General features: G+C 43.7%; 1 protein-coding gene across 2 annotated transcripts in view; it reads right to left on the bottom strand.

Moving 5' to 3' along the window:
- The window catches only part of SAE1 (SUMO1 activating enzyme subunit 1), a 66,545-nt gene that overhangs the window by 25,734 nt on the left and 14,661 nt on the right, over nucleotides 1–26,150 (bottom strand). Inside the window, exons 3-6 of one of the 2 annotated variants that reach the window (XM_058529688.1) lie at nucleotides 24,341–24,514; nucleotides 22,018–22,160; nucleotides 20,415–20,514; nucleotides 8,895–9,000 (exon numbers count right to left, since the gene is read on the bottom strand). In XM_058529688.1, the coding sequence (XP_058385671.1) occupies nucleotides 8,895–9,000; nucleotides 20,415–20,514; nucleotides 22,018–22,160; nucleotides 24,341–24,514 (523 nt within the window). The remainder of the gene's footprint in view (nucleotides 1–8,894; nucleotides 9,001–20,414; nucleotides 20,515–22,017; nucleotides 22,161–24,340; nucleotides 24,515–26,150) is intronic. The other variant, XM_058529689.1, reaches the window with a different exon arrangement.

Here is a 26,150-nt window from a genome sequence, read left to right as displayed (position 1 = left end):
GGAGGAGACATCTATCCTATTTCACAGCAAACTTTCCCATGAGTTTTAGCATCCATCAATTCCTGACTGAAATAATTTTGATTACTATGATAATGATCAAATATAGATTTTTTATCTTCATCATTCCTGCTTTATTTCTTGACTGTTATTCTACCGTAAAAAAGAACTTTCCTCCTCCTCTGTCTATTTACTATTCACTTATCTATCAGTGTAGACTCATTGGTTATTTTATTCTATGGGTTATGGTCTATTACTACCATTATTTATTTTGATCCTCAATTGTCCCAGATTTGACGAGTAGGAGCTCCTTCAAGTTGGCTCCTGTGTCCTTTTGACAGGACCCCTCATTCTTTGAGCACTTCCTTACTTTCTGGCTTAGCAGGATATTTCAAGCTCACCTGTAATTTTCCTACCCCAGCCTCGGGATCAGCCATTTCTCCAAGGAGCTGGGTATTCCCTGGATATTAACAATCAGGATCGGGGCATGAGGTATGTAAATTGCTACCCGAGTGTCTTTGATTCTAAGCCCTCTCAACAGACAGACTTAGGAAATATATATGTATAAGCATGAAGACACTTCCACACACACATCTATTTCTATATTTACATATAAAAAACCATGAGTTCATCCGGACAACTCCAACTCCAATCTATTCCCACAGGGTTCCTTTCCCACCTTCCACCGTTACAGGCAACTGCCTTTTCTGGCAATAAAAACAACAACTGATTCTCTCATTATCCACAATGTATTTACCTATTTGCTCAATAGTAGTTTCAGAATTGCTAACCCATACCACTATGAAAAACAAACCTACTAACTAGAGTTCAGTATTTGTTTATACTTCTTTTTTCTTTAGTCTGAGGGTATATAGTCAAAACACTGTATTGAAGAGCTACATGGCTTAGTTCCTTTTTTCTCCTGCCTTAGTGTAGTAATGTCTTCATGTGAAATACAGAACTTAATACTTAATACATTTTAAAATACAAACACAAATGAGTAAATCAAGGCTTTGATGTAGGACATCCCCTTCTCCTAAGGCAGTGGCTTCCCTCTAATAGGCTGATCCTTCAAAAACCTGGGAGCTTTACAAAAACGCAGAGGTGCCAGCCACCCCTAATTATTGTGATTCCAAAATCTGAGATAGGACTAGGGAATCTGTATTTTTCAAATGTTCCCTGAATGATTCTAATATCCTATCAGTTGGAGAACCACTGACTATGAGAATAAAAGCCTAAAAAGCAGGGCCCTGATGATCTCTTCTCTGGCCAGTTCCCAGCAAGCTCCAGCCCAGCTGGGACATGGGCTTTGCACTGCCGGCCGTCTGCATGTCCTGCTCCTCTACCTGCAATAGTCTCACCTCTCTTCACCACTTAGCAAACATCTGTTCTTTAAAATCCAGCTCCGATGTCTCCTCCTCTGCAAAGATTACACAACTCCCCAAAGATGGCCAGAACCTCAGTTCCCTGAGCTCTCATAACAGTTTGCTTTTCATTATTATGGAATAATTCACACATATTAAAAAACAGAACAGCACAACATGACTACTTTTCCAATGGCCTCTGTTATAGCTCTCCTCACAAGGGGTAGAATTGTTTGTGTTTGTCTTTCCCATTGGCAGGCAGACTTCTTCTTCCTCTGATGATGACTCCCAGGCACAGGATCCAGCACATAGCAGGTGCTCAAAAAATGTTTGGTCTAAGATCAGTCTCAGCTTTCATTCTGTAGCTCAACAATGGCCTCAGTACTCTTTCACAACTCATCAGAACACAGACTGAGGAAACTAAGACTGTCAAGCATTCTCTACTAAGTAACTCTCGTCTTGAGATGAAGTCCATTTCCTCCTGCTCTGGGCTAAACCTGCATATTATTGCTCATGCTGGTAACTGAATGCTGTTTCCATACTAGACCCGGTATTTTTAGCACTCCTGTTATGATAAACTCATGGTAACCTCAAAAAGAACAAATCAAAGTCAACTTTTTGTCACAGGAAACCAGCTCACGCTTAATGTTTTGCAACATGCCATGGGAGAATAATAAAAAGATGAGACCTTCTGCTCACAGATGGTGAGGCCAACTCTCAAGATAATGGAAAAATGTAGCAGGAAGCGTTCAGTCTGGCCACTATCTTAGTAAGTAAACTGGAAAAACACTCAACGCCCAAACCAGGCAAACACACGTGCACGGACGGCAGGGCAGCTGCTTCCCCAGAGGCTGAATTGTGAATGGGGCAGCAAGAACTGCCTAGGTGTGAGGGCCGGCTGGGGCAACATTGGAATCAAAAGCCTGATGGGTACCTAGGGAAGCAGGTGGGCAAGAGGATCCTGTGGGGACCCCAGAGGGCAGGCTGCTCTCCCTCTGGAGTGGAGCAGATGACCAGACAAGCAATCACCAGTCACTCGTGCAAAAAATATTTATTCATTGAGCACCTACTATGCGTTCCGTTAGGGAATGGTGAAACAGTCAGGTTCTCTACAAGGTACTCTCAGGTGTGCATCACAGCCAAGCACCCTGTCCTCACTAGGAGTTCCTAAGGCATCACCAAGTGTATTAGTCACATTCTTAGAAAGGCTCCTAGGAACAAATTCTAAGGACTGGGAACAACCAAAAACAACTTACATGCCGTTCAAGATGAAACTGGTCACAGACGATGGTACAACCAAACGAATACTACATTATGCAGCCAACAAGACATAAGGTCACTCTCTATGTGCTCAAGACCTTTCCTTATCACTTAAGGCCATCAAATGAAAAAAAGCAAGCTGCCAAACACTGCTTAACAGTTTGGTTACACACACACGCATGATCAGAGTTGTTAAGCATTTTTCAAGAAGATATACAGGAAATTCTTAATAGTAGCTTCCCCTGAAAATCGCAAGAGGGGAAAATGAGGAAGGTCTAATGAAGAAAACTTACTTTTTACACCTTTTTGAATTGTTTGAAAATTTTTTACTTAATACTTTTCTAATAAAAATAAAATTAAAATGTCTCTTGGGGGAAAAAAGACGACTATCTGGGTCAGAATTCAGATGATCTTTGTGTCTAATACATTTTTGAACCACGGTTTTCTACAGTGTAGCAGGGGTCCTGTTTCCCTAGCAAGCAGAGCTCCTAATCTAAAATTTAACAAAATCACTTCGTTTAGAGACGTATTTTATAGATGTGAAGAGCACAGTCTCTGGGTCAAACAGACTTCATGGTCTAAATGCTGCCTCTGTCTAGAAAACCAGGCATATTGGGCCGGCCCCATGGCTTAGCGGTTAAGTGCACGCACTCTGCTGCTGGCGGCCAGGGTTCGGATCCTGGGCGCGCACCGACGCACTGCTTCTCCGGCCATGCTGAGGCTGCGTCCCACGTACAGCAACTAGAAGAATGTACAGCTATGACATACAACTATCTACTGGGGCTTTGGGGGAAAATAAATAAATAAATAAAATTAGAAAACCAGGCATCTGAGCAAGTCACAACCACGCTCAACCTTGGTCTCCTTAAAGGAAAGTGGGATAACAACTGTGCTTCAAAGGTTGTCAGGAGAATGTAAGAGAATATGTCAGATGCTTAGCACAGTGCCAGGTAAGGCAGCAAGTACTATTCAATACACAAAACCATTTTTTTTTTATAAAGTTTTATTAGAACACAGCCACGCCCATTCCTTTGTGTGTGTGTGTGTGTGTGTGTGTGTGTGTGTGTGAGAGGAAGATCAGCCCTGAGCTAACATCCATGCTAATCCTCCTCTTTTTGCTGAGGAAGACCGGCTGTGAGCTAACATCTATTGCCAATCCTCCTCCTTTGTTTTCCCCAAAGCCCCAGTAGATAGTTGTATGTCATAGTTGCACATCCTTCTAGTTGCCAATACACAGAACCATTCTTATGTGCCACAAACAGGAAAACAAGAGTACTGCCTGAAAAACTCACCACTCAACTTGGATTTTCTCCAAGGCCATCCCACAGCCCCAAGTCAGAATGTTACCAATGTTTGACTTTATAAGCTCAAAATCAAGGCCACTTTCTAATTATATCAATTTCAGGTGTGCTAACTTTGATGTAAAAAAACCCTTCCTGGTCCTACTCACTATGTAACTGGAAAATGCCCTGAACAGAGCCAAGGAGGAAAACTCAAGTGGTATAAAAGCTGTGCCCTGGGCACAGACACCTTTCACATTCACCATCTCACTCCCTTTCCCAGAGCTGAGGGAAGGTGGTGTTATCTGCCCCCAGCCCCCTTAACAGGTCAGGAACCAGGATCCGAAGTTCACACACCAAAGGTTATCCCAGCTGAGACGCAGGGGGAGCTGCGATCTGAACTCAGCTCTGCTCATCTCCAAAGCCTGTGCTTTTTCCATGACACCAGACTGCCCACGACTCTATTCAGACGGCACTTTTACTGCTATGGCTGACTAGCAAAACAGGCTGGGCGGAAATACGGTTCTAACTAAAACCAAACCTTAGGACTAACTGGAGGATATTGCTCGAATTAATGAAATAATTTCTAGAAAATTTTAAAAGAAATACTTTTAAAATGGGTAAATTTTCTGGCATAAATCATACCTCAATAAAGTTGTTAAAAGTATAAAAACAAAAAATACAGAAACACGAGACACAAGAAGGAACTCATATTTTATTAGATTCACTATTTAGAACGAGAAGAGATTTTAGAAACTTTGTGCTATAATTTTACAGGTGAGGAAACAAAATCCTAGAGAGGCAAGTTGACTTATCTGCCCAAGGTCACAAAGACAGCTGATGGCAAGTGTATGTGGCAGCAGGGAAGTTCATGTGTGGAAGCCGCTATGCTCTCCTGGGAAATCCAATGAGGTCGAATCACGGGAGCATCTCAGTTATATGAATGGCTGAGCAGAAAATCAAAAGAAGTATTTCTCCAAATATAAGAATAAGGCGATACACCCATAGAGTCAGCTTAAAACTTACAAGCTGAGGGTTCTAAGTCACTGGCAGTAACCAGGGAAAGAGATCAGGAGAGCCATTCCCTCTACTTCCAGAATCTTAGTCTAGGAGGTAGTAGAAGGAGTTAATCAAGTATGCACCAATAGAGAAACTCCCAGAGAGCAAACCAGGCCCTCGTGCTCACTGCATTTGGAACGCTCCGTGTGGTTCCAGTCGCACTTCCTCTGGAAAGACACAGCAGAGCTCAGAGAGAGACCAAGAAGGCAAAAAAACCCATCAGGAACATGCATATGACAACACACAAGGAAGGTTAGAACTTCTGATCTGCTGCAAAGAGAAAGGACCAGGAAAGGTTGTGCTGGATACCCACAAAAAGTCAGGAAGAGCACTGGCTGCGGAGTAAAAGAACTAGACCCTGGAAGGGTCAGGAGACTTGGATTTTAGACCGAGGACCACCACTCATTTGTTGTATGACCACGGCGCATCACTTCCCTTCTAGGCCTCATTCTTATCATAAAGAGAGTTAGCCTAATTAGAACTGCGAAGTGGGTTCATTTTACATGCCAAGTCAGAGGGTGACTGTAGGCAGTGCTGTTTAAAGGATTCTGAGTCTATGGGAAAGTGGCCTGACGGTTTAGAAACGCTGGCCAATGATGAGGGCCCCTTCAGCCACGTCTGCCACAGGGGAGGGATGGAGGGAAGAGTGGGAAGCATATATATGCTAGCCTTGGCCTAGATGATATGTGGGGTTGCCTCCTCCTTTCAAAATTCTATGACTATGTAGAACTGTACATGTAAAAATGGTTAAGATGGTAAATTTGAACTTGAAACTGAAAAGATAACTAGGACCATTTAGAAGAAAGAAGTAAACATATGGAATATATTATCCAACAAGTGTCACAGGCAGAAAATTAAAACCCAACAGGACTGCTGCTATGATAACACCTACTCAAGTATGGAATTAAGAGTAAGTTGAGTCAATCTCCAAACTTCTACCACACAGCTGCACGGTACCCACGCCAACAAAAAGCGCACAAACCTCCATGGCTAACACAGGTCTCCAGGACTTGCTCTGTGCTAAGCTTTCTGCATGTATATCATCCAAGCCCCACAAAAGCCCTCTAAGGCAAGTGCTGCTGACACCCCAGGTCAGAGGGGAATCTGAGGGAGCCTCAGCGAAGTCTGCGGTTCAACATTACCCACCTAAAAAAAATGGCAGAGCCAGGACTGAAAGCCAACTCTATTTTGACTGCAAAGCTCTTGCTCTGAACAACCGTGCACCACTGCCTGCCGTACGGGTCATAATATTAAGGCTACCGCCTCTTCCTCACGACCTGTCTACTCTCCCAGCCCCTTGTAACTTCTGACGGTGACGGTCAGCAGCGTCTGGATTAAAATACACTTTCCCCCACACTGTTTCCAGGGTATAGTTTTGCCTCCTCACCTCGATGGGCTCCTGAGGGTAGGGATGGCCACAGGCCTGGGCCTTCATCCGTCGGTGCCTTTTTTTTTTGAGGAAGATCAGCCCTGAGCTAACATCCATGCCAATCCTCCTCCTTTTGCTGAGGAAGACCGGCTCTGAGTTAACATCTACTGCCAATCCTCCTCCTTTTTCTCCCCAAAGCCCCAGAAGATAGTTGTATGTCATAGTTGCACATCCTTATAGTTGCTCTTATGTGGGACGCCGCCTCAGCATGGCTGGAGAAGAGGTGCGTCGGTGTGCGTCTGGGATCCGAACCCAGGCCGCCAGTAGCGGAGCGCGCACACTTAACCGCTAAGCCACGGGGCCGGGCCCAGTCGGTGCCTTTTAAAACACCTATAAATGGGGGTACAGCAGCTACCGCATATGAATGTGAGGAGGATCCAATGAGCACTGAGAATGGAGCCTGGATGCTATTGTCACCTGGCATCTTACACATTACTCAGACTTCAGAGATGGGGCTGTTCAGGTCCTACCTCCTTTGCCACCTACAGTCTGTGTCCTCTTGGGCAAAAGAGTGACCTTCTCTGGGTCTCTGTTTCTTCATCTCCAGAAACCAAATTGGGAACAATCCTTACCCAGTCTACCTCATAAGGGTGCTGTGACAATGAGATGGATGAGAAAACACTCTGGAAACTGCAAAGGGGTACATCAGGGTGTCTCAACCTATGTGAGAAGGCACTCACATAGTCAATGGCACTATTGACATTGGAGGCTACAGAAGTCTTTGTCATGGGAGCTGTCCTGTGCCACGTGTCATGCGATATTTAGCAACATCCCTGCCCTCTCCCCACTAGACACCAGTAACACCTCTCCCCATCCCACCTCTAGCCGTAACAACCAAAAATGTCTCCAGACACTGCCAATGGCCCTGGTGGGCAAAATCGCCCCTGGTTGAGAATTACCAGATTATGGTAAACTCAAACATCAGTTGACTCCTTTTGTAAGCAGCAGTGAGAAATGCTCTGGCTATACCCCAAACCTCTGCAAACTCATGGCTACTGTGAACCGAGGGCTCTCTACGTCCTGGGCACTGAGCAACGAGTTCCTCCCAATGGCCCGGGGTCCCGTGCTCACTCTCAACCCGGCCTGGGGAGGCCCTGCTCTGGCTCCAGCTGGCACTCCCTCGCCACCCTGTCCCAGTCCCTAGCAGGAGGTGTTTTCTGCATCCTACCATCCTCACGTGCACAAGACTCACTCCTACCTAACCCATTTAATTATTTCTGTACAGATGGATATTAAGGGCTTTAAAATAGTTCATCCGCCAACTCTCACATCCCCAGTCTGGTCGACACCACTAATTAATATGGAAAAAGCTTTATTCACAGATAACGTAAAGATAAACTTTAGCCTCATCTGATCTTCTTACTAGTTTATTAAGGAAGTTTTATATGGTTTTATGTATTTCCCTTTGAATCAATATATACAGTGCTTGAGGAGGGAGGAATGTTTTAAACTATCACACACACCATCTATCTTGACGGTGGGGTGGGAGTGCTCCTGGAGTCTGCATAGACAGAGGGAAGGAGTGAGGTGGGGAGGCAGCTCTCCACTCAGCCTGGCGAAAAGAAGGCTGAAGACTGTCCAAATGCAACCAGAAACTGCTTTGCAAATGGTATAAATAAAAGCTCCATCTCTCTAGCTCAGTCTCCCTGAGAACAGGTTACGGCTGTGTAGAGACACTGACTCTCTCAGGCCTTCGAGTGGACATGTGGGTCATGGGACCAGTGGCTGAGGGACTCCAGTGTCCTTCCTATGCAAATCTTGTGCTACATAAACTATGAAATGGAAAAAAAGTTGGGAAACACATCCCCAAAAGCACAAAAATGTCAAAGTGATCTTTTTTTGTTGGTGCTTTTCTGGTATTTTCTACAACAAATAAGGGTTATTTTTACACCAATTAACAAATCAATATTATTTTTACACTTACTTACTGTAAACTTTGGGAACAGAGTAATCTTAATCTCTCTGTGCCTCAGTTTCCTTGTTTGTAAAACAGGAATAGTATCTACTCGCAAGGGCTCACGCTAAGCACTCAATGTTAGTGATTATTATTTTTAAAATGATATTTAAAAAATTATAAGTGCCAGGGAGAAGAACACTGAGAAGCCAACCAACACTTAGCTAACAGCCCCCTGGGGACCAGGAAGGATGGTGAGACAGGAAAAAACCTTTCAGGAGAGGAAGACTAGTTTTGATGCCAGGGAAGAACTCTGTAGAGGAAAAAGTGATGAGGAGAAGTTGCTTGATTTATGACACTGTTATCTGGGCTCACCTTTAAAGGGCAGTTCATCTCAACAAGTAATAAAACATGCAAAAATCATCAAGAAATCAGAGGTCACTGACGGGCCTCATCTCCATTCCCTCAGATGTTCTCCAGTGGCCACTGAGATCCAGTGAGTGAGGAACCTGACTCCAGGGGAGCATCAAGGAACCATCTGGACTCTGCAGCCACCTCTGCAGAGATCCCAGCACAAAGCATTCGCTGGGAAGCTCTGCTCGAGCCCTTACCTTGAAGGAGAAAGTAATCCGAGGTCGTGCGCTTCAGAGCTGCCTTGGCTTGATCGCTGCTCCAGTCCACTTCCAGTGCCTCTTTAACAGAGCAGAAGACCACCTTCTGTGGAAAAAAGGCAAACCCGCTTAGGGATAAAATACGTCGCCCTTAAATCACAAGGCAGCCGCTCTTCACCATCTACGAGGAATGTCATTAAGGTTTACTGTTCATTAAAAGAAGCTGAGGCCCACTCAAATCCAATAAACCTTTACTGAGCACTTACTGTGTGCTCCCCTGGGCTCTGGGGACCCCGCGCTGAATGACATGTACCCCCTGCACTGAAAGAAGACGGAGCAAAGCTCTAACGACTTAGTTCCACTCTGGTTCTTTCTTTTACTCTGGCTGTGTTTACAGTGCAGACACCAGCGCAAGTGAGTAAGAATGTGTGTCTAAAGACATTCAATAAAACATTCTCTGTAACAGTAAACGAAAACAAACAAAAATTAAATGTTTTTCAGTAAAGGAATGGTTTGATGACAATACTAATAAATAACAGCACGAAAAACAATAAGCAAGGGGGATGGGCCGAAGGCTCCAGGCTATGGAAATGGAAACTGCATTTGTTAAAACCCTGTGGTAGGAGGAAGTATGGCTGGAAACTACTAAGCTAAATCAAATTATCTTGAAAAGTGTTGTGACATATTTATATTTTAAAATACAAAGAATTAAATATGAATAAGAAAATGGTTTTCATTTCCCTTTCCTGAACAATTCAGTCCAAAAGCCATGTGTTGGGACTAGGGAAAAGCAGGGAAAGTGTGTGTGTGTGTGCGTGTGTGTGTGTTAAGTTCGCACACTCTGCTTCGGCAGCCTAGGGTTCGCTGGTTTGGATCCTGGGCAAGGACCAACGCACCGCTCATCAAGCCATGCTGAGGCAGCGTCCCACACAGAAGAGCTACAACCCTACAACTATGATATACAACTATGTACTGGGGCTTTGGGGAGAAAAAAGAAAAAAGAGGAAGATTGGCAACAGATGTTAACACAGGGCCAATCTTCCTCAAAAAAAAAAAAAGGAGAGGGAAATATGGAAAGAGACTCAACGGATGAATGAGTAAAGAAAATCTAACTCTCTCTCTCTCACACACACACAGGAATACTACTTAGCCATAAATGAGATGAAATCTTGCCATTTGCAACAATATGGATGGACCCTGAGAGTATTACGCTAAGTGAAATAAGTCAAATGGAGAAAGAAGAAAGCCCAATAGCCAAATACCATATGATTTCACTTATGTGCGGAACATAAAAACAACAACAACAAACAAACACATAGATATAGAGATCAGACTGGTGGTTACCAGAGGGGAAGTGGGGAGAAGAAGGGCGAAAGGGGTGACAGGGCACATATGTAAGGTGATGGATGGTAATTAGTTTTTGGGTGGTGAACATGATGTAGTTGACACAGAAACTGAAATATAATGATATACACCTGAAATTTATATACTGTTATAAACTAATGTTACCTCAAAGAAAAAAAAAAGAAACATGGAAAGGGAGAAAACTAGAATGAAGCCTGTGGTGAGAGTTATTGGTGTGAACTCATTTCCAATATATACAGACAAATAAGTAAGTGTAGACGGAAGTGTGTGTACACATACAAATATTAACTAGCTATGTCCACTGAGAGGGTCTAAAATACTCTGGAAGCCATGAGCACACCTACCACCAAGATCTTGGTTTCTAACATCCATCCCCCACAAAGAGTACAGGGCAGGGAGAGTAGGCAAGGAGCCTGAAACATCTTACTGTGCCTGAAACAAGGACGTGCTCAAAGAACGATGGGGACATGTCACGAGGAAAACAGGAGCCAGCTTAAAGGAGCTCCCCCAGTCAAATCTAGAACAATCTAAGGATAAAAATAAATAATAATAGATTACAACACTTTAAATAAACTAGAATCCATTAGTCCATAGACCTAAAATTAACTAATTAATAAGGTTTGATGAGGCACAGGATATTTACATATTTTCAAAATACCTCTCCGCAAAATACGTATTAGTCACACAAGGAAAAGAGGAATTGTTTTTAAAGGAGAAGTCTAGCAGACATAATCTTACCAAATGATCAAAGTTAACACTACCAGTAAAGGGGCATATGGAAACCACACATCAGACCACAAGATGCGATAAGAAGCATCCATGCCATGACGTTTTTGCCAAAGATGCGTAGCTGGAATCTAATCACGAGGGAACATCAGACAGACCCAAATTAAGGGACATTTTACAAAACAGCTGTTTTGTAATCTTCCAAAGTGTCATGTAAATCTAGACGCACACATGATCCTTAACTGGATCCTTTTGCCATTAAGGACATGACTGGAACAACTGGGAAAATCTGAATGGGGTCTGAGGATTAGGCAGCAGTGTTGCATCCATGTGAATTTCCTGATCTTGCTGGTTGGTTTGTGATTAGACAGAATGGCTTGTTTGAGAAAATACAGTCTGAAATATTTGGGAGTGATGGATGGGGCATCATGTTGGCACCTTATTCTCAAATGGTTCAGAAAAAATGGTTCTCAACTCTAGCTACTTTTACTAAGTTTAAGATGGTGTGTGTGTGAGTGTATAAATAATTTCAAACTTACAGAGGTGTGTGCCTCTCTTCCTTTCTTCTCTCTCTACACACACGAACGCCACACAGACACACACAGCAGATATTTAAAAAAGAAAAGAGAGGGGCCTGCCTGGTGGCGCAAGTGGTTAAGTGCGTGCGCTCTGCTGTGGCGGCCCGGGGTTCGCCGGTTTGGATCCCAGGCGCGCACCGATGCACTGCTTGGCAAGCCATGCTGTGGCGGTGTCCCATATAAAGTGGAGGAAGATAAGCATGGATGTTAGCCCAGGGCCAGTCTTCCTCAGCAAAAAAAGAGGAGGATTGGCAGATGTTAGCACAGGGCCGATCTCCTCACAAAAAAAAAAAAAAAGAGAGAGAGAAAGAAGATAGCAATGCTATAACGTAGGAGGCTAAGTGAACCAAGATCTACCAGCTACCAGCCAGTTTACACAGCTTGCTAAGGACCAAAATGGTTTGACAGATTCAAGTTCGAATTGCTAGTGAAGATACAACAATCATGGCTTTTAAAGTGGCTTTCTGCCTCCCCACAATCACTCCTCTGGGGTTTGGATCCATTTGTAAAACTAGTATACAAGATGTTTGCACTGCCCTCAAACCTTTTGGTCAATGGGTTTGTTTGACCTCAAAAAATAAGTCATGTAGTCAGCCTGGTGACATTTAGTGCCTGGTACAGACTGCCAAACCCTTCTTTTTTTTTTTTTTTTATGAGGGAGGTCAGCCCTGAACTAACATCCGTGCTAATCCTCCTCTTTTTTTTGCTGAGGAAGACCGGCTCTGAGCTAATATCTATTGCCAATCCTCCTCCTTTTTTTTCCTTCCCCAAAGCCCCAGTAGATAGTTATATGTCATAGTTGCACATCCTTCTAGTTGCTGTATGTGGGACACGGCCTCAGCATGGCCGGAGAAGCGGTGCGTCGGTGCGCGCCCGGAATCCGAACCCGGGCCACCAGTAGCGGAGTGCGCGCACTTAACCGCTGAGCCACCGGGCTGGCCCTGCCAAACCCTTCTTAACAAGTCTTGCAACACAGATCAAGCCATCAGCGGTACGGTCTGAGAACGCCACCAGAATGAGGAAACAAAGTCTTATCAGGTTTCAAAGACTACCAAGACCTTAATTCAAAATTTGTGTAGTCTGCCTGGCTAAGAGCAATGCTAAGAATCTACTGATTTTTTAGGCCACTATATGACAAACGAGGAAAACAAAAGTTGTGTTTTAGACTCTCAGTCGCAGGCAAGTCCACCTTTAACACTTTCAGCGCCTGGGGCAAGAGTACAAATGAAAACTCGTATACTATGTCTACACATTTAGTTATAAATCCCACCAACAAGCTATTATTTAAAGAACATTGCACTCTCCTGCCTTGACAAATATACCTTCTTCATAATCACCTGGAAGACCAGGTTCAAATCTGGAATTCTCACACTCCTTGGGAGTTCTGTGCCTGAACACGGTGTACTGGGAAAGCTGTCCCCTTCCTTTCCCCCGTCTCTTCTCACTCCGTCTCTTCTCTGGCTCTGTCCCACAGTGCCAGAGGTTCTGCATTTGAGGGTGGCCACTCAGCTCTTCTTCCCCATAAGCATCCAGCCCTCAGGCCTAGGCATGCAGACACAGGGGCAAGGTCTGCACTCTGCAGGTAGATTAGGGAAGAAGCCCAAAAAAACCTGGGAATGAAGCCTGGGGTTGTCAGGGCAGGAGATTCTGAGGGCCCTAGGTATCCAGACTGTGGTCTAGAACTGGGTGGGGGGGAGATCTATGGGCTCCAACTGGACACATCTTGATCCCATGGAATCCTTACCCTGTGAGGGGAATGGCTGGAAGAAGGCTAGAGTGGGACCTTCTAGAGCACTAGGGCCAAAGACAGAGGCCCTTTTTCCTCCCCAAGTCTAAGGGCAGAACTATTCTCAGTTCTGCCACTACCTTGTAACTTTAGGCAAATGAATTTACCTCTCTTGGGCCTGTCTGTGGCAGACAACTGTAAGGGAAGTTTCCCGGTATCTGGGGAGGAGGCCACTAGCGGCCTTGTCTGTAATGTGTACTAGCCCTGCAGCCACAGATGCCAGAACCAGAGGTGGGCACATGGCCCAAGCCAGACCAACCAGATCCTTTCTCCTGGGAATTGGGAATTTCTCCCCAGCTGCCCTGGTCTTTACCCGTCGCAGATCACAGGAGTTATGCAGCGCTTCCTGTGCTACTCCAGCCTGCCTCCAATTAACGCCCTTTTTAGTTCAAACTACCCAAAGTCTACTATTGCCACTTATAACAATTAAAAATAAAACTTAACCAAGTCACCTCATCCATAGCAGGACAGACGCCTTACCCACCTCACTGGCATTGGATTTCTGAAGAGGAAACACACTCGACAGTGCTTTCTGGGAGTGAAGGGTCTTTCAGAGGAAGCACCCAGCAGTGCCTGCCAGGCAGCAGTATCCACCATCCATCCGAGTGAACACACTAAATCTGGTACCTTTCACACCCCACACACCCCTCCCACTTCTCCATGTCCTCGGCTCCTGGATCCCTCTGCCTGGAACGCCTAACCCACTCCCCTCTATCCATTTCCTTCCCTGACCATTCTGGGCCTTAAGGATTTCAATCTGATACTCCAGTTAAGACTAATGACAAGCCCTCTTCCACCGTTAACTCATCTCCTCTCCTCAAATGGGTATCAGCTTCCTGAGGCAGGGACCATGGCAAAAGGTACAGCGCTGAAAAGACTAGATTTTCAACAAATAAACACCCATGAGCTGAGAGGATCCAATCTGCTTTTCATTTGCCAAAAAGCCCAACAATAAATATAAAAGATGAATTCTCCACACAGTCTATCAGCCATCAAATTATGGGGTCATGCTGAGCCAGTCAAAATAGTGGAAAACTGCAATAACCTCAATCCAACAGGAGACTGGCTCAGTAGATGGCGGCAAGGCAAAAGAGGAAGACCTACAGGGCCGCTTACAATCACGATCTTCAAGGCAGATACAAAGATGTGGGGAGTGCTTATGGAAGTACGTGGGGCGAAAAAAGCCAAAGATAATGCATAGATATGTCCTATATATTTGGTCACTATATATGTCTTCTATGTATTAATATACATTAAGTAGTACTCCAATTTTATTATGTGCGTGCATAGAAGAAATACTGAAAGGAGTGTTACAGTCATTACTGGCTAGCAGCGTTCACATTTTCTCAGCTGGTTCTGTATTTTCCACATCTGGGACTGTGACCATATCTTACTCTTTAAACCAGGCTGAACATCTCTAACAAGTGACATAGTTCTGGATGTAAAGCTGCACGTACATCAGAACTGAAATAACTCTCAGAATTACAGATTTCGAAGTCTAACTGCCCCACCTACTCAGGGGAGGCTAGAGGTTTCAAAGCATTCTAACAAGTGACAAGCATAACGCAAGACAGTTTTCACACTCTGCACTGGGGCACAAGAGCCTGAAGTTACCAAACGCCACTGGTACATAGTGCTGGTTCTGGAATATAAATTGATAAAAATACTTGAGAGTAATTTAACAGGGTCTGGTCAAGTTGAAGGCAGATGCACATATCCCAGTGTTCCTCCTAAGTACCTACCCTAGAGAAATCACACTTTACCCAAGGAGATTATCTACACACACACACCACTGACCACAGCACAGTTTTTAACAGTGGAAACTTACAGACCTAAATGCCGATCAATAGAGCAATAAATAAATACAGCCAAAAAAAAAAAAAAAAAGACTGCCCTGCAGTGCTGTCCAAGAGAACTTGCTGTGAGGATGGAAACGTTCTGTATCGGTGCTTTGGGATACGGTGTGAATAGCCACACGTGGTTACTGAGCGTTTGAAATGTCGCTAGACTGAAGAACTGAATTTTTTATTTTATTTGACTTTAATTAATCTTAATTTAAACATGTGGCTAGTGGCTACCATAACGGACAGCGAAGCCCTAAAACTACATACAAACACAGACAGCCTCACAAACACAATGCTGCTCTTAAAAAAGCAGGTGGCAGCATACATACAATATGAAACCAATTTTTAGGAAGTTAAAAAGCATACCAAACAATTCTATATGGCTTGGAAATACAGAGATACTTAGTAAGAAGAAATGCATGGGAATGAGAACCACAACTGAGGAGAGTGGTTACTTATGTTGGGGAGGGATAGCCAGGCAGCCTCGACCACACGGGTCACATTTTATGCCTTTTTTTTTTTTTTGTGAGGAAGATCAGCCCTGAGCTAACATCCATGCCAATCCTCCTCTTTTTGCTGAGGAAGACTGGCCCTGGGCTAACATCCGTGCCCATCTTCCTCCACTTTATGTGGGACGCCGCCATAGCATGGCCTGACAAGCGGTGCGTGGGTGCGCGCCCAGGATCCAAACCCGGGCCATCAGCAGCAGAGTGTGCACACTTAACCGCTATGCCACAGGGCCAGCCCTACGTTTTATGCTTTGAATTTGGGTGGTGGGCACATGGTGGTTAGCTATATTATTCCTAATTTATACCTATAACATCACACAATAATTTTTATTCCGTTGTTTAGATTTACAAACAAATGATAAGACCATGCCAGGCAGGGCTTTACCCACCCCTCCCGGGGTACCTTACTAAATCCACACAAACGTACAGCAGCCCCGGCGGGGAGACAGAGAAGGAACACACAGCTTGGCACAACAGTACTGGAAATGTTTTGAAGTTGGATAGTGTTTGTTTTTACTGTTACGTTCTGTAACTTGCACTGATGTCGCACCAGTTTTGTGTATCAAATATCACAATAAGAAAAATAGAGCAGATTGTGCTGTGATGCTGAGTGGGACCCCGTTCCCTCATTCCTAGAGCCCAGAAACATTTCCCTTGTGAGACAAGACACCACCAGTACCCACCCCACTCTCCACAACTGTCCCCCTGCAAAATCTGCCGGCAGCATTCCAGCAAACTCTGCAATCTGCACCCTGCAACTCCCTGCTGCTCCCCACCTCCCAACCAAGTGATTCTGACAATTAGCAGGGTTTTGAACCTCTCCGGCTTGAAAGTTCTGGTCTAGGCAACCCAGTGACTTACTTCTAAATATTCCTGGCCAAGTCCTTTTCCTCTTTGGAATTCTGTTCTCTCAGATCAGCTCAAATAACCTAACCTATGAGAATTAATGTACTACAAGGTTAATCCGTTTAGTTGGTCACAAAGAAAGTTAATTTGAGAATTCTTTTTTAAAATTACAGTAATCTCCTCCAGAGTTGTCATGTTATGCTGCAGAACAGCCACAACTACACTGAACAAACATTTCCTGATAGACTGTGCCAGGCACTGCACTAGCAACACAGCGGCGAACAAAAGCACCCTGCCCCCAGGGAGCTGAATCTCCAATGGAAGAGATACTGACAAGTAACCTGAGGTGCAAGCAGCATTACAAAGCAAGGTGCACATAAAGAGGAGGAATTGAGCCAGTCAGTCATCAGGAATGTTTCATTTAGGATGGAGACGAGAGGAGGATGAAAGAGTTGTCAACAAATTGCTCAGAAAGGGGGAATCAAAATAATGAATCACTACTCAACTGTGGAATTTCACAACTAAGTCATGAAAAGTACATTAACAGTACCCAAATTAGTCACCTACTATTTCAGAAGCAGAGGTAAACTTATCTCGGTATTTCTTACCATATCATGAACAAATCTTACCTTTTTTTTTTGAGGAAGATTAGCCCTGAGCTAACATCTGTTGCCAATCCTCCTCTTTTTGCTCAGGAAGATTGGCCCTGGGCTAACACCCATGCCCATCCACACTTGATGTATGGAACGCCACCACAGCATGGCTTGACAAGCAGTATGTCGCTCTGCGCCCAAGATCCAAACCTGGGAACCCCTGGCCGCCGAAGCGGAGCGCGCAAACTTAACCACTACACCGCTGGGCCGGCCCCTGCACAAAATCCTACTTTATGTTCCATTTTTAAAGAGCTATTACAGAGAGTAACCACCATCAGCCATCAGGTCTGGCAGCCCCTAACAATAAAGAAACATGAGCAGCAACATGGGAGTGTGACAGTGGCCTTTTATCCTAAAGGTTTTTCTGGAATGATCCCAATTTTCACATATTTTATCCCACTATCCTCATAAAACTTCAGATTATCCTAGAAACTTCAAGGGGATTCACCTTGAAGGTCGCAGGGCGAGCCTCTGCCCTTAACCACTGTCACGCTGTCCCTGTCTATTCCTTCTTACACAACTGTGGGATCTTGGGCAGGTCACTGAACTTCTTAGCTTCAGTGTCAGTTGTAAATAGAGACAACAGGACTGGGTGTGCTTACCTACACCCAATGCAGTGCCCTGCAAAGGGCAGGCATTTTGCAATGCATACAGACAGAGCTGGCTGTTCTGGAGTGAGGGAAGCCAGAGTCACTCTGTCTCTACATCCGTGCTTTTTGTGGATCCTACTTCCTGTGACTGAATGCTGATCCAGGCTTCGGTGCTTAGCAAACTGTTCTTCACATGCCAACTCTAACTCTTCTAGGAAACCATCCTGGACACTTCCTCACCACAAAACCATAGCTCTCTCCTTTATCTACTGTGCGTTAGGTTTGTGCCCAAGACCTGATTCTGATGAAATCTGCCTCATGACTTCTCCTGTGCACCGAAGGAAGCTAACAAACTACTGAGCACCCATCTCCGGGCTGGGCATTTTCCCACTGCCTTATTTATCACGATGGCACATGTGCTAGAAAGGTTCAGTGTCTTCCTAGATGGTGTGAAAACCACAAGCTCTGTTTTTCCTCTTTGTTTTTTAAAGTTTCTAATTTAGGAGCACAATGTGTACCTTGAAGCAAAAGTGCCTTTACAACATTTGGTTGAACCTAAGGAAAGGGGGGAGGGAAAGGGAACCCTAACCAGAAACCTTTCACAGGAAACAGGAAGTGGCTGCTCCCCCACCCCCAACCTGCACTCTGAGCATAACCCAACTAGTTATTCTGTACGATTTAGGCGAAAGGGCAGAATCTGAATCAAGAGAGTGAGTTGGAAGAAAACTTCGAAATCATGGAGGTCTGTTCTTACAAGGTGGCAAAGCCACGGCCTGGACCCCGTTCAGCCCGATCCTTCCACAGCGCTCTTGGGGAGGCCACACAAAGACAAGGTTTGGAATCCCAGGGATTGTCATCAGGAATGCACTAAATGCCTCGCAACCTCAAGGGCTCGGGGTTGGAATCCAAGCCTGAATTGTCCAGTGAAACAGCTGACTAACAATGTCAGCTGGGGAATATTTTGATACCTTCGAGTTTGGCCCCATGTAGGAAGAGGCTGCACAAAGAGCTCTGGGACTGAAGAGCCTGAGGAATGGTACGCAAAGGCCGCCTGCCTGGGCTGCCACATTCTCCTCATAGCTAGATAAAGTGGCTCCCAAAAGAGATTTCCAGATCCGCCCCAGTGGGCACCATCAGAATTGACTCCCGGGAAACTTCCAGCTGTGAAGGGCTAACAAAGCTAGGGCTCTCTCCATTTGAATGTGAAAGACCCGCCTCAATCGGAGAAGCCCTTAAGCCATAAAACCCTTCACACCAAGGCCAAGTGTCACACTTGTAAGAGGGTGTGATTTATAAATTGACAGCACCCACAAAGCTGCTTTTGTACTCCTCCGTTAGTTAACAATTTATCTCCCCCCACCAAACTCACGGAGCTATTCAGATAAAGCTTGACTGGGCCTCAAAAAGAAAGAAAGGAAGGAAGAAAGAACGGACCCAAGTTTTGGCCAAAACACCAATGTTCACTCTGGATAATTATGGTCCTGTGAATAGACACTAAAATTAGGGTTTAATAATTCCTCTGTATCACACTCACAGCACTAAACTATTCCAATACAAACAGAAAGAGCAAGAAAAAGAAAATCTCCAACACGGCCTTGCTGGAAACTCGAAGAGTTCCACTTTTGTGGTTTTCTGCAGTCTCTTTTGTGGTTTCTGCACTCTTAGAATCCCCCCCTTAGAGCAATTTGAACTCGACGCTCTGGCCAGCTGTTTTTCTTTCTCAACATTTAGCTCTACAAAGCGAAGAGTAAATATGGGCTTGGTCATGTCCTTCCCCTCAGTTCAACAAAACCAATTCTGGCCACTTCATCTTGTTTTCCCCATCGCATGATGCCCTTCTCAGATTCCAACACCAGCCACGGAACCACGGCTTCTGATTCGCTCCCCACTCCTCCTTCTCCAAAATGAATTTAAATTACTGCACCGATTCCAGTAGATTCTAAGCCCCTAACATAAACTATATTAAAAAAATATATACCTGATAACACTTGTCAACAATGAGGCCTTTGTTAAAAGGTTATTTGGTGAGAAAAAAACCCAAAAACTTTATTTTAAAGGAGCAAAACAAAAGTAATTCAAGTTTAAACTGTCTCCCTGCCCAATTAGGACCTTACTAAATTGTCTACCAATCCCCCTCAAAATTTTTTTGTACACAAGAGTAACGGCCTTTGCTCAAAAGCAGTCTTCCTGATACTACTCCATACCCCTGAGGGCCACATCAGTGGTCCACAGAGCAGATAAGTCCTGCAGGCACGTTCTCTTTAGCCTCCACAGTTGACGGGAACAGCATTCGAACCAAGGTGAGTAAGGTTGCCGGTATTAAAAAGTTTGGGACAGAGCGTATAAAAATCTACATTTCTGATTCTCTTGAAAAATCACATCTGGCATTGCTGGGTCCACATTCCCTCATGACAACAGCTGGCTGGCGCTAAGCAGCAGCAGCCTCCTTTCAATGGGACAAGCACTGGCCCAGTCTGTCCAGAGCCCTCCTTTTAAGACTACATGCTTGCTTCCCTTGCTTGCAACTGTAACTGCCTGTCCCCTACAAGGCCCCGGGGTTTCTGACCTTCAACACAACCCACCCCCACTCCCCCATCCCTGCCCCCGCTGCCAGTACACATACCTTTTTGACCATAGTTGTCTCAGATGAATCAAGTTTTGCTCTCTTGGTATCAGGTCCATCTTCTACTCCTTGGCTAACTTTGGCAACCTTGGTTTTCTCCCTAGAGGGCGACAAGGTGAGGGAATCGAGTTCTACCCTCTGAATCACCAGCCACAGAACAGGATGGTAGTTAAGAGCAAAAGCTTTGGAGTCACACAGATCTAGGTTCAAATCCCAACTCAGCTATGGATTATCTGGTAAACCAGTTATCCACTATGTGGGAATAACAATCCCTGACAGGATTATTATAAGAAGAGAAATAACAAATTGCCTGACACACTGCCTAGTACATAGCAAGTTCTCAATAAACCTTGTACATTTCACTTGAATCGTGAAATAGAGCCAAACTTAATTCCTCCCCTCTGCCACGGGGAGCTCACATTAAAATAATCTGGCCTGCTTCTTTATCCATTCTAAACCATGACTTCTTTATCCATTTATAATGTGCCCAAAGAACTAGATCTTGTTAAAGCCATAAAACAATAGAGTTATGAGATCCTGACCATGTTTATCCTTCCCCAATCTTGATTTTACAGGCAAGAAACTTGCAGACTGGAGAAATTTCAGTGACTTGCCTAAGAAGCTAAACAGAAGAAGGCAGTCCTTGTCTTGTGGAATGAAGTTTCACCTACCACACAGGGCCTCTCTCTACCTCTCATTAACAAGGGGGGTGGTCAGAAATTACAGCCAAACAACCAACTCATATAGTTTTACAATATTGGTATCGTCTGCCATCTTTCATCTAGAAGCTGTTAAGTTCAAAACACTGAAGGTCTCATCATGTGAGCATTACCACGGTCTGCAACCTCAGCGTTCAAAAGGAGGGGATAAGGTCTGTTTGTTCTACCAGAGCCATCTCTGGACCTTGGAGCCTTTCCAAGGTAGACTCTGGATGAGCATGCCTCTAGAGTTGCCCAGCTAACTATTTTGTACTCATTTTACTATCTCTCAACCTGAAAACACGCAAGCCCAAACTGAGGAACAAATGTTTACAATCCAAGCAAGCCTTCCCTAACTAGAAAGTGTGGCTTCACCACCTGATCAAATATCCATGTGTTGGACTTTGATTGCCTTAAGAACTCTGCTTTTTTTAAAAATTATTTTATTGAGGTCATATTGGCTCATAGCATTGTGTACATTTCAGGTGTAGATTATTATATTTCAGTTTCTGTATAGACTGCATCGTGCTCACCACCAACAGTCCAGTTTTTACCTGTCACCATACAAATGTGCCCCTCTACCCCTTTCACCATCTCCTCACCCTCTTTCCGTCTGGTAACCACCAAACTGTTCTCCTTACCTGTTTGTTTATTTGTTTATCTTCCACATATGAGAACTCTGGTTTCTTTATGCTTTTGATTAGACTATCATTTTGTGGGGCAGAAGCCACATCTCCTGCAACTCTGAACACATAATCTATGTATTCAGTAAGCTGTTAATTGAATTGGTTTCCAAATGTTCTAAGTATTATAGAAAAACACTTTCCTTAAGTGGTTCACTTCCTACCAGCGAAGAAAACTACATGTTGAAAATGTCATGCTCTCCCCTCCTCTCCCAAACTTACTCTACAAATTCATGCTCTCCAAGATTGGCAAATGTGTATCCATGGTAGCCAAAAACATCTCCTGTAAAGAACTTGATGCTATTTTTGTGACAGATCTGGTCAACTTTAACTATGACATCCCTGGAGCAGCAAGTCAGACATACCTACAGAAAGAAAGAAATTGGCTGGGTGTGAGTTTTGCAGACTGTGAATCACGGCCCTGATGTCTAAATAAATCTTAATGAACAGTCTCTCTGGGCATGTCTAAAGCCAGTTTCAAACTGGTACAACAGGTTCTTTGGATCCTATGGTTAGAAGACAAAAAGACAAGTTGCAGGTTTCAGTGTACAGAAAATGTAAATTACGAGATCATCACTTTCTGCAACCAAAACGAAATCTCTTTAGCTAGAAAGTAAAAGCCATTCAATGAATTTGTTTCCCCTAATCCAGAAAACATATATAAACCACATTTCATAGTTTTCATGAAAAGGAAAAGAAAAACACACTAATAACAGCGTAAGTTATTTCTACATTATTAAATCTACTGAAATCTGAATAAGCTACAGCAAAAAACCAGTTTTTTAAATTGACTCAAAGGTCACGTTTAAATATGAGGGCATTTTTTCCCCTTCTTTTGATTGATATGTTAAGATAAAGAAGATAAACAAGTCCTGTTGAGATTATTTTTCCACAGTTTTCGATGTGAAACTTTATCTGAATTTAAGGACAAAAGACAAGGTTACAGACCAAGTGACCTTCCATTCAGACTTAGACAATGAACCAGTGATTCACTCAGTGGAATTATCAGTGTTGCTCTGAGGCCTCTAGGTTATGTTCCAATACGTCGAGGTATTGGAAATGGCTATCTTTTACTGCTAAAACACCATCTTTTCAGAAGCTTTGTGATCAGGGCCAAGAAGACAAATTCTAAACTGCATATGTTTTCTTCTGAACATAGAAAGTTGGAGAAGAAATTAAAGGGTATTTCCATTTGATAGAATCTCTTTGCTGTTCTCTGGCAGCCTGAATACTGAAATAACACTCAGAGAAATGTGCTTCTCTGGTGTCATTCAAAGGATGCAGCCACCCAAGTAAAAATCAAATCTAAAAGGTAAGACGGCCACAGTGGAACATATAATCAACTGACCAAATGGAACTCTGTAGGGTCAAAAGTGACTGTAAAACCTACGCAGACCAGTCAAACATGGCCTATGAGGCAGTCATGCCTGCCCCGTGCACACGCGTTACACAAGCAACTGGCCCCACGCTCCATTTCTAACAAAGCTTCTCTCTAATTGCTAGAAGGTCAAGGGACACCTAAAATAAACCAAATGTGGTTACTACGGATAAAGAAATGAAGAGAAGACTTGTATTCAAATGGAAAATACTCTAATACCTGGAGTTACAAAATAGAATGAATTCTTTTTTTTTAAAAAAAGAGACAAAACGCACAGATGATCCATCATTCCAAGCCCATATTTGAACAGATGCACATATGAAATGTAACAGTGTGAAAAACAAACTACCCAACCCAAATTCTAACCTCTCATGGAATGGGCTTTTCATTTCAAAAACAAGTAGATCATCTGTGACTATTTCATGGTTATCCAACATTTGCTAAGCTTTTCCAGGGTACAGGGAACCGTGTCTGAAAGGTCACAGACACTGAAACAAAATTTAACTTATCCTTTCACCTTCACCTAGATGTGGCAGTGAAACCAAATGAGCATGGCTATGCCTCATTTGGCTTAGGACTGGAGTGATTTTGTCTAGTTATCCATGGCAACATGGTCAGAGTGGCTGTGTGACAGAGACAGACACAGACAGACCAAGATCAGGTGTGCTCTTTTTTAAGACAAAACACAAGCTGTAGTTTGCTATTTCTAACAAAAAAAAAAAAAAAAAAAAAAAGACTCTGCTACAGAAATTAATCACCAACTTGTTAAGTTTTCAGGAGAAAACTTTTGCAATAAAATGTATTGAAGCTATGTGCAAAGATTCTGGAAGGAAGACAAAACACCAATGATGAAACCTGGTCTAGGGGAACATATGCGCAAAGAAGAAACCAATACACAGCAACTCCCAAACAGCCACAGCAGATCCAACAGACTGCTTCTACCCACCAACACACTGAATCTACTAACAAGGCAGTATACTCATAAGGCAATGTAAGACTCCAATCTACTAGGCAACATACTAGACCGAAGGAACAGAACAGCTTCTAAACTTACTTGGGAAAAAGCTCAGAATTTGAGATTCTAATGCTCTAGTGTATCTCATATACAACCAGTGTTTTCATTTGCTTAATTCCCACAGCAGATTTTACACTCTCTATGAAACTTACAGCATCAAATTGAGTGAAAAACGACTCGGGTTTGTTTTCTATATTCTCAGTGTCCACCTTCACATCTACCATGGGGTTGAGATTCTGGGCTCGCTCCAGAGAGGCTTCGGCCCTGTTTCGGCCAACCGACCCAGTACGGATCAGGAACTGAGCTCCGGGGTCTTCTGGAGAAACCTAGGAATAATTTATTTTTTAAATACTTGAATTTGGGGGGAAAACAAATCTCAAAGACAATGAATCTTTACATTTTAAAGGATAATTAAAATACCTACCATCTAATTATATTACTGGTCCTGCAGATATTTGCCTAATGCAGACTCCCTACACTCTCCAGAGGCTTCAAAATAGCGACATTTAACTTTTTTTTTTTACTGGGCATTGATGGTTAAAGAGCACCCCCTTGTGTTTATGAAGAAAATTCACTCTAAACAGAAAAGTCCATGCTTTCTTCTTCTACAGTACTTAAATTTGTAACTGCTAACAAAACCACATAATTACCAGAGGTAAGAATTTTCCAAATACCTACCATGTGCCCAACTCTAAGCATTCAGAGGGCAACATAAGTAGTTTAAAAGATGTAGTCCCTGCCTACAGTGGTTTAAAATCAGACCAGTGTAAAAATCAGACACAATTAAGAATGTTTGAAACGAACTCAAATTCAATTAAAACTCAGAAAGGAGAGATGAGTGTGGGCCGGAGCAGAGGTACGATTTCACCCATAAGGCTGGATGTCAGCAGAGGAGAGCCTCAAAGACAGATAATATAATCACTTGACAGCCACCAGTAGGATTACAGATTCCATACGGCTCACAAAGCATTTCTTCACACATCAAACATCTAATTCAACTGTTAATCTCTACAAGAGACTTGGCCACTTTCACCAAGACTGGGTTCAAGAGAAGCAATCTCCCCTCCTCTCCTCCTGCCAACTATCCACACAAGTATCCACACTCTCCCTTACTACCTTTCCTGCCAGAAAGTGAGCTGGTCCTTCTCCCATTCAAGGCCAATCCTCTAACAGTATCCGTGACCCATCCCAGCCTGCTTCTTCAGGGATCTCATTACATACCAGGAGGCTGTACATGAGAGTGGTTAAGAGCAAGGCTCTGGAATAACTCAGGCAGGATTCAAATCTTTGATTCAAATCCTGGCTCAACCACTTACTGTGTAACCTTGAGTATGAGGCAATGACATGTAAAAGGAGGATGTTAATAAAAACAACGCACTTACTAATCACTCTATTAGCTGTACTCTGCTCCCTTGGCCTCTCAGATCCTGGTTCTCTTCCTCCCTCACTAGACATTCCAGTCTCTACATGGGCCCTCTTAGGTGTGACTGTCCCCTAGATTCCATCTCAGAATCACTCATCTTTTCACTCTATACAGCTCCATAAACCAACTCAATGCCTCTTTTAGTTTCCACCAAAATCTGCCGATATTTCTCAAATCGCTCTTACTGGTACAGATCTCTTCCTGATCTGAATCTTATTAAACTAACTGCCCAGCAGATATTTCCTCCTGGATATCCCATAGGCCTTTCATATTTGACTCGTTTATTTGTTGTCTCTGTTGAGGAGTCCACCAACCACCCATCCAGTCTCCTGAACCAGAAATCTGGTATTCACATTCTTGGTATTTCCTTGACAGCAGCCACCGGGTGAGGTGGCTAAGTGCAAGGGCTCTGCCAGGAGTCAGACGGCCTGGATCCTGGTTGTACCACTAACTACCGTGACCTTGGGTGGGCCAGCACTTCACTTTCTTTCCCTCAGTTTTCTTATCTGTAAAATAGGGATAATACTCCCTACATCTCA

The sequence above is a fragment of the Diceros bicornis genome, chromosome 34, assembly GCF_020826845.1.
Source record: "Diceros bicornis minor isolate mBicDic1 chromosome 34, mDicBic1.mat.cur, whole genome shotgun sequence".
Lineage (NCBI taxonomy): Eukaryota > Metazoa > Chordata > Mammalia > Perissodactyla > Rhinocerotidae > Diceros > Diceros bicornis.
The sequence above is the reverse complement of the archived record's forward strand: the minus strand, read 5'-3'. Positions and strand labels throughout refer to the sequence as shown.